Source organism: Labrus bergylta, chromosome 2 (genome assembly GCF_963930695.1).
Source record: "Labrus bergylta chromosome 2, fLabBer1.1, whole genome shotgun sequence".
Taxonomy (NCBI): Eukaryota; Metazoa; Chordata; class Actinopteri; order Labriformes; family Labridae; genus Labrus; species Labrus bergylta.
This window is the reverse complement of record NC_089196.1, coordinates 10,502,406-10,511,653: the sequence shown is the minus strand read 5'-3', so window position 1 is coordinate 10,511,653 and position 9,248 is coordinate 10,502,406. Positions and strand designations below refer to the sequence as shown.

Genomic DNA, 9,248 nt, shown 5'->3' with positions numbered 1-9,248 from the left:
TTTCTATGTGGTACAAAACATTTTGTACAAGACAATGCGTCATTCCTGGTTCTTATTAAAGGAGTGACTGAAGGTCATAAAGGTCAAGTTTAGATAATCAGTCAACAACAACAGAACTCCATCCATCAATAGAAACGTGATTGTTACTGGTTTAAGGACAGAATAGCCCTAAAGTACTATTCTTTAAAGCCCTACATGTAAAGAATAGTACAAGTTATTTGAATATGTCAACTTGAACTTTAGATGAAATTATAACCGCCCCCAACACGTGCACACATTTTAAAATATTGTAATTTAAGGATTACTTGACAAAGTGGCATATTGTATCAAGCCAATCCCTGAGGCCTACATCATGCATTTCCCTCCTTCATTTTTGTTTGCCTATGTTGGCACAAGACTGACTTTTCTCATCAATAAGTTTACTGCATGTCTGAAGTGTGGGAGAAGGACCAGAAGTGACCTGACAAATCCAGGCGAGGGCTAAGTTTGCAGCCAGTGTTTAAGCCTGTCTGCAAACTTTCCCTATAGGCCTAAATGTAAATGTCAGAATTGTTTTGCCTTTTGATGAACAAACCTGATTGCAAAGCACCTTTCACTGGAGACTGAGATTAACGAGCAGCAGCTGCCCCGTTGGTGCCCATGCAGTTGTCCTCAGGGCACCATGTTCTGAGATGAGACCGCATTGCTGCTTCGGGACTCAACACCCACCTCCCACCATCAGCCTCCTCAACTCCCCCCCCCCCCCCCCCTCCATCATGAAAACACGCACAACCACGCCTCCAGAGGCACGCGCACAGGCGCAGGCTCAGACACACCTCCTCCTTCCTCTTCATCTCACACAAACGCGCATACCAAAAAGACACAAGCGAGCGTGTGAGCGTTGCTGGGTGAAGTAGGAAACATGTAAGACGGAATGAAGGACGGATGGACTCCGGCAGGATCACGGCAGGTGCGGTAACGGGTGAAGCTGCTCAGGAACGGGGCTGTCGCTTCATCATGTCCACCGCAGCGGATTCACTCACTGACGAGACGGTAAGGCCCCCCCACTCATTCACTCTCCGAAATCTGACATTTCCAAACTAAGTCGAACTAATTTTTCCCTTCTCTGTCCTTATTTGAACCCGCTGTCGCTTTCTCCCTTTTTAACCGCAAATGATGTCATTCAGCGCTCAAAGGCGTCAGGTCAGCCATACAGGATGGAGGGCCGCTCGTGCCGCAGCACCAAAACAAAAAAGGGGTGCACAACTGTGTTAGTGCAAGAATTTTTGTATCACTTCCAGGCTTAATGCGTCGCCTCGGTTTGGCCCCATGGGGAGGCGAATCTGCATTATGTTTGTTATTGTCTGGAAAACCTCGTATAGCCTAGAAGCTGAAATATGCTCCCTGTCGAAGTTGTTTAAGGAAAAATTGGCAAACAAATTAATGTAGGCTAAGCCTTATTGATGTTAGAGTTTTTCAAGAAAAAAGATCTTATAATAGAGGCTTAATATACCCTATAGCCTTGCACACAAATATATAGCCTTAATCTCTGTAATTATGCTTCTAACACTGGGTACGTTCTTTGATAAGTTCAGCATCACTTGTTTGCCCAGAGCAGAGAACATTAAAGCCATTCATATTGATTATGAGGCCCATGTTTTTTTAGACTAAAATTGTGCCCTGTGTGTGCAACTCCAGGAGTGTTTCATGGTTTCTTTGCTGTAGCCATGGAGACTGTACATGGCATGTGGTCTTTTACTTGTGCTAGAAAGTGCAGTTCCCCTATTGAAGAGCAGCCTCTGACCATGAAGATGAACAGAGGAAGGAATGTGTAGTTAGGTTTTTCAAACATCTTTTCTGTCTACTTATTTTTTTTTAAAAGCTGTTTTATTTTCCATCTTAAATCAATGCAACAAACGCTTTCATGCAGAAAAAGCTCAATAGGGACCTATTGTAGATCTAACAAACTAATTCTGATATTTGTCGACCTCTTGATGCATTTATGTACTATAGCATTCCTATAGGGTCTTTTATGGCTTTGTAAGGCTTAATGTTTAACAATATCAACGCAAACCCTTTTATACAACTATAGTGGGAGCTATTTTTCATATCCTGTAATAAATCTGGGTAGCTGTGAAATGGATAAGCGTTGAACTGAATTAAGCCTATTTATTTGTATTGAATTATGTAGTAACGTTTTTGCCTATTTCCCAGACATGCAGTAAACAAGTAAAGCTGAAACTGGGCATGGAAAGGCATTATCATAAAAACAAACAACAACAGTGAATTAGTATTTATTTGCAATGTTTTTTATCAACTGATAACCAAAAAATGCAAATCCAGGAATATAGAAGGCTTTTTAATACAACAAGAAAACTATTAAAAATCATCTTTAGTGCTGTTTTGACTGTCAAGGTTGAACGTGTGTGAACCAAAGTGATATTTAGGTGTGCTGTGGAGACATGACAGAGAGACGGCTGGTCAGTCCTCTCTCTTCACGGTGAACAGATGGTAACTCAGGGTTAGCTTGTGGTCGGGTGCCAACAAGAAAGCCCATGTGTTTATGACACATAAATCCATTGTTGAAAAGGAATTGTTCTGGTCATGATATTTATTTATTTTTATTATTTTTTATAATTTGAAGTCCTAAAAAATAGTTCTGCTATCGATACGCATAGATTGAATTAAATGTAAATATATCAAACACTTGATACCTGATTTGTTTTATTATAAAAACAAAGACACATAAGCTCAAACCTACTTTTAAAACAACATTTGCTTCTTGAGTAAGATCTATAGGTTAAAGGATTTCCTGGCAAATAAGACATGCTGGAGTAATGCAATAAAATTAGTTCTTACTAAGATTATATCATCAATTTTTTTTGTTTTTTTCAGCCTTTTTGTTTCCCTACCAGCAAACAGGCATTATGCCAAGCAAATGTATATTGCATTTTTAATGGAAAACCCCTATATAGATATCTGTGAAACCTAATTTAAGTCTTGATTTTGTAAGAATATCTCCTCAAATATGCTGAAGTTACTCAAATTAACTGAGGATTTTAATATGATTGGTTTTAACACAGCTCAGGTCTAAATTTTTATTCTAACAGTTTGGTTGAAATCAATTTGTTAAAAAAAGAGGAACTACATCATTTGGATATATCTTGACAATCATTACAGGTTTCTGCAATCAATGTAATCAAGTCGTTGAACAGATTTATTTACATTTACTTAATGCTAGACTAGAGTATATTATATAATATATATCTTTTATTGCTGCCAGGGGAAATTTGCCTTGGGCAGTTGTGCAAAAGTAATGTTTAGCTAAGTGCAACTCAGTGTACCATTAAAAACAAACCTAACACAAAAGACTAACAACAATACGAACAAATCAAGTGGAGCATAACATACCAGATACAAATAATAAGGTTCTTTAACAATAAACATTTTACTATTATAATGTATAAACATAATATTTATGGAGATTTATTTCACAGACCAGTCAAATTTAAAGGGATCTTTTTGTCTCCCGCTCTCAGTCAACATTTGTCATACATCTCTACATTGCACTGATTTCTATTTGTTTCATTTATCTCTTTTCACAGGTTGCGTTGATCTTGAATAACACTGAATGGAGAAGAGGGATGTTCCTTTAAGATGACACGAACACATCCCCCTGATATACTTGCATCGACTCTATATCAGGACTTTACTTTAAATCCCCTAACTGACCACTCAGTTTCTCTCCAGTCCTCTCAGCAATGTGACTTAAAAATGATTGACAAACCGGAAATCATTAACAAAAGACACTGCCGCAGCTTTGACTTCATCGAGTCACTGGATGACCCCCAGTCTTTCTCTTCAACAATGGAGTACCCTTACAAGAGGGCTGAGCATCAGACATTGAACAAAGATCTAATGTGGAATGGCCTAGATCAATCTGGGCACCTGCGCTTTTCATCTCCTGATCTGTTCAACACCAGGCAGTTCCAGCAGCAGCCTGGCCAGGACAAAACTAGCCATCTAACGTGGTCAGATTCTAAAAAGAGAACAAGATCTAAAAGTGCTCCAAGAATCAAGGCCACCCTCACTCCCGTGCCCATCTCAGTGTCCCCTCCAGGGGTCGGGAAGGGGAGGGATGCACCCCAGGCTGCGTCAGATACCATGAGGACTTCTGAAACACATCGAGAGTCGTACTCATCCAACAGGGCTTTTTTGAATGATGTGCATCCTTCCAAACTGCAACACCATACTCCTCTCTATGTCTCGGACTGTTTTGAGGAGGATAAACCAGATAAACCAGCCACAACCCCTCATGTCAGGTGCCGTGTGGACATTAAACCAGATGCTGCTGTTCTGCAGCACACATCAAGGCAGGTTCCCAATGTGCGGACTGACCATCTTTGGCAAAGATACTCCCAGGCCAGCAGTAGAGGATTATATGTACCACGACAGATTGTCTCCTCACCAACTCCCACTCCGAGTGAATGCTACAGTGGAGACTATAGACAAGGATACCACTATACCACCAGCATGTCTCCAATCTCTTACCAGCATCTAGACATGCACAGAATGCCGTCACCAACTGCACCATTTCTCAGTCAAGAACAAAGAGCTTACTCAAATCCAAATATACCAACCAAGTTTTTCTATACAGAGGACCCTGTGCGATATTCAGTTCATCCCTACTCTAGAGCATACTACCAGGATGATCGGTCTAGTCTTACCAGCCATGGTAGTACAATAACTGGTCAGTATGATCCAAGGACTCGCTGGGTGCACACCCTTCCTGTCAGGTCGTATTACACAGACCAACTTTCCAACAGAGACTCTGTATATAGTAGGCCTTACTCCACAAGTGAGGCAGGATCATACTTTTCTCAAGCTCCACTATCTAGATCTTACTATGGAGATGATAGCCGGTTTAATCCATACCATTCCATGAGTAGTTCGAGGTTGTTCTATCCTAAAACATACAGTTCCCCTGAGGAGCAGTACTTTCCAAGGCCATGCCAAACAGAGGGTCGCCGTCGCCCTCGTATGTCCCAGGCCTTTTCTGACGACTGGTATCGCTCAAGCATATCTGGTTACTCTAACCAGTCCTCTCAGATAACACCTCCAAGAATTGGGCGAGACCCCAGTATACCCCCTTGGTTTACTAACAGCTGTTTGGAGAACAGCAGACTAGGATCAGAGGTCAGAAACCACTCGAAGTCATGGGACAATATTCTATATCCCAGGCATGACAGAGAGCAATCAGTGCCTCGTGGACGAAGCTATGAGAATCTGTTTTACCAAGCAAGGCATGGAGCATCCTCCGATGTCACATCTCAACCTGTTATTCTTAATCTCTCAAGTTCACCAAGGCGCTATGCCGCCCTTTCGCTCTCTGAAAACTCCTTAGAGAAAAGCTCAAACAATCCCTGGAGAAATACCAAGAGTGGGCACTGGTTTGTTACTCCTGAGATCACCATTACTGATAATGACCTGAGTGCGGGTAAGAACAAGCGGCGTGATGTGCACTCTGTCAGCTGGGATACGTTGGAGAGTGAAAAGACACCTCCTCCTAGAGTAATGCCTGAGAAGCAGCCATCTAACACAGTAGAAGTTACCAAAGACAGGAAACACAACAATTTCTCCCTTCAGCAGAGTCTAGAGCAACTAGACGAACTCTTAGCTGATTTGGTCATTGATTACAAACCACCAACTCGCAGAAAGTCAAGTGAAGACCTTTTAGACCAGCTTAAACAATTAATCTCTGAAGACGATGACAAAGACAGAGGATCCTCTGGACTTGAAAACTTAGGGAGTCCAAACACACCACTCCCATCCTCTAAATCCAGCCCTGACACATTCAAAGACCCTGATAGTGGATGTGATGCTTTACAAAGGAGTGCAGAAGAATGCTCCCCTGACCACAGTACAGATGAAGATGACACTATGGTGTGTGCTAACAACAAGTGCAACCGGACTGAGAATATGTTCAATGCCTGCTTGTACTACAAATCCTGTCACAGTTGCTACACCTTCTACTGCTCACGAAACTGCCGTAGGGACGACTGGGAGACCCATAAAGAGACTTGTGTGTACGGGCGTGTCAACAGTGTGTGTCGACATTCACTCAAGTTCTGCAGGGAGAATTCAGAGATCCACAAAGCCTTCTCTCGGGTTGCTAAAGCTGGCTACCTCTCCAGAGGTAGAGGTGTTCTCTTTCTGGGATTTGCTAATCCAGAGACAGCTGACAACTTCCTGCATGTAGGGCTTGAGAGCCTACTCATGTCTCCCACGTACCTATCTCTCAGAGAACTAGATGGCTTCAAGGACAACCTTGGTGAATACTGCAAAGAACTACAGTTGGCAGGCAATGAGTATGACCCCAATGAATGTTTTCTTCTGAATGTATCTGTAGCTGTTGGTGAACTAGTGCCTAATAGACCTTCACCAAGGGTCCAAGCACCAACAGTTCGCAAATATGCAAAGGTGTCCTTGGCATCCTCAAGCCCTGACAAAAAGGTGCTCAAAAAGGACAGTGAAATGGAGACTCTCATCCTAACTCCACCTCCAGGCACACCAGACATCGACAAGGAGGGCGAGGAGGGAAGAAAAGCAAGGGAGGTTTGCTTTGTCAATATCCAGCGTGAGCTCAGGACCAGGGGAGTGTTCCTCCGTCACGAGTACCCGATAATCTATAATCAGCTGTGTGCGTTTGTTGAGACTAACAAAAGGTTCACTCCGACTACGATTTACCCAATAGATAAGAGAACAGGGAAACAGTTTATGTGCATGATCATGGCTGCTTCAGAGCCAAGAACACTGGACTGGGTGGGCACCCCTCATCTCTTGGATGATATTATATAGTAGAGCACTAATCAGTGATGATGATGATGATGATGATGATGTCAGCTACATTAAATGTACATAATGTATATACATGGTGTGGTTTAGCAAACTTGAAAAGTGATATGGAATTATGTTGAAATATGTGACCAATTTATTTATTTCTGTCTTTCTTTCTTTCTTTGTCTTTCCTTCTCTCTGTCTTTCTTTCTTTCTTTCTTTCTTTCTTTCTTTCTTTCTTTCTTTCTTTCTTTCTTTCTCTAATATTTCGCGGTAGCTTATTCTGATCCTGTTGCACTCAGAAGAGCAAATAGCCTGCATGTGGACTAGGCACAAACCCCATCCAGGTGATTTAAATGTGGACATATATGATCTATTCAGTTTCTGCAAACAATGTTTGAAGCACACAATATTTATGAAGAAAACATCTCATTGCAGACACAGAATGATCACAGGCACAGCCAAGACAACCATCATTGATTTTCTAAAAGATGTTATACCAGAGATTTTTATTATACCATGTTGCGGTGGTTGTAATATTACATACTGTTTATAAGTATTATTTCCCAAGCAAACTGTAGTTGTGTGGATATATTTTTAATTGTGTATATATATATAAGTTATTGTTTGATAGATGAAGAGATTCAATCAAAACACCTTTTTGTTTTCCCAATTCATAAAAATGTAAGTTCAAACTATATCATCATAAGACTTTGATGTCATTCTTGTGTAGAATGCTTTGTTTGATAGTGGCCTTCAGTCGAAAAAAAAATGCATTTGACACAAAGTAATGTAGATGTTGAGCTTATTCTAAAGCATTGAGAGCTCTGGACTTCGGCTGTTTGAAATACCATTGTAAATGAACTATTATTTTGCTCAAAGCATGTTATTAAATTCAGGTATTTTAATATTGATATTGCTTAAAATTACATTTATTATGTTTATGAATTTGATGCTTAGAAATGTAAGAGGTATATATATTGAATATAAGATAATTTGAAAATCATGAGACCTTATTGTAACTATAGTACTACATTATGTTCTTAAACAATATGCAATAAAAGAGCAACCTTACCATATATATTCTAAAAACCTATTTTATTATTATATTGAATAATCCCTTGGAGCCAAGAGCTGCAAAGACTTTGTTTGCACTAAAACTTAAATTATAAATGAGAATGTTCTTAACACAGCTGCAGAACTGAACACAGATATGATGATATGAATATATGCTTGCTTCTATTGCCTATGTAAACTAATCTAAGATTGCTCTTTTACTTGATGGTATATATCTTTGTGCAAGACCTTCCACGACTTTCTATTTTGTGATGTTTATAACCCATATAAAATATATAATAAATGGAATTTAAAGAGTGACCTCGTGGTTTTGCATTTCTCTTCCAGATTACTGGCATTTGATGTAATTATAGTGAAGGAGTGCCGTCAATAAGAGTAATACATCCTGATAAGCATTTGCAGACATCCATATTTTTCCAGTTTCCTTGGATATTTAAGATGTCAAAAATTGTTTCCTAGCATGCATGCAACAGGAAAACTTAATCCACTCCCTCAAAATATTTTCTTTAAAACATTTTAAACATGTAAAAAATTATAGAATAACTACTTTGCTTCAAAGTGCAAAACTGCAAGCAGAGAAATCTTAAAAGCACTATTATTTTATGATGATCTAACTGATGTCATAGTATTGACACTTTGCGTTAATACTTGAGTGCCTGGCATGGAAACATCTCTTTGGAATAAATAAGTAGGCTTTTATTTCTGTTAACAGATCTCATTTTTTCCAGGAAACTTGATTTACGGCGAATGAGGTGTAGAGCAAAGAGAAACAATGCTGGAAAAGCAACATACATTTGAAGAGGTTTATTCACTCTGACTCTGTTGCTCAAATTATTAGTTGCTGCTTGATCATATCTCCAAAACCCATGTTCTCCCCCCATATCCTGACTTAGTGTTAATTCTTTTAAGGGAGTGGTTTTAGTTGTAAAACTTCCCCAATCATTGAAAAATAAAGTAAATTCAATTAATGAGCTTTAATCGCCAACTAGTGTTCCTGTTTCAGGATTGCCACTCAAGACTTTAATGTTGTATGTGTTGGATCACCACCTAGTGGTATTATTCAAGTGTTACATTTATTGTGTATGCAGTACTGTAGCAATACTCCACAACTAAATAGGGACACACAAAGACAGACACACACACACACACATTATACTATAACAAAGTTATTTTTATTCATGATGCTGCCATTATTGAGAATACAAAGGCACACAAAAATGCAACAATTTATGGTGTCAACATTTCTCGTGAAAAAGAATGGAAAAGAGAAGATGAGAAATTAGAGAAACACAGAAAAAAAATGTTTGGCTGAATTCACTTACCCCCCTTGGGCTGACAACCTATCCCAACAATGT

The 9,248-nt window shown here is 39.7% G+C and overlaps 1 protein-coding gene across 1 annotated transcript; it reads left to right on the top strand.

Moving 5' to 3' along the window:
• Positions 1-786: 786 nt before the first annotated feature.
• On the top strand, positions 787-8,193 carry unm_hu7912 (un-named hu7912). Its single transcript, XM_020633029.2, has 2 exons — positions 787-1,032; positions 3,585-8,193. The coding sequence occupies exon 2, from the start codon at positions 3,637-3,639 to the stop codon at positions 6,835-6,837; it is 3,201 nt and encodes a 1,066-aa protein (XP_020488685.1). The 5' UTR covers positions 787-1,032; positions 3,585-3,636; the 3' UTR covers positions 6,838-8,193.
• Positions 8,194-9,248: the final 1,055 nt, after the last annotated feature.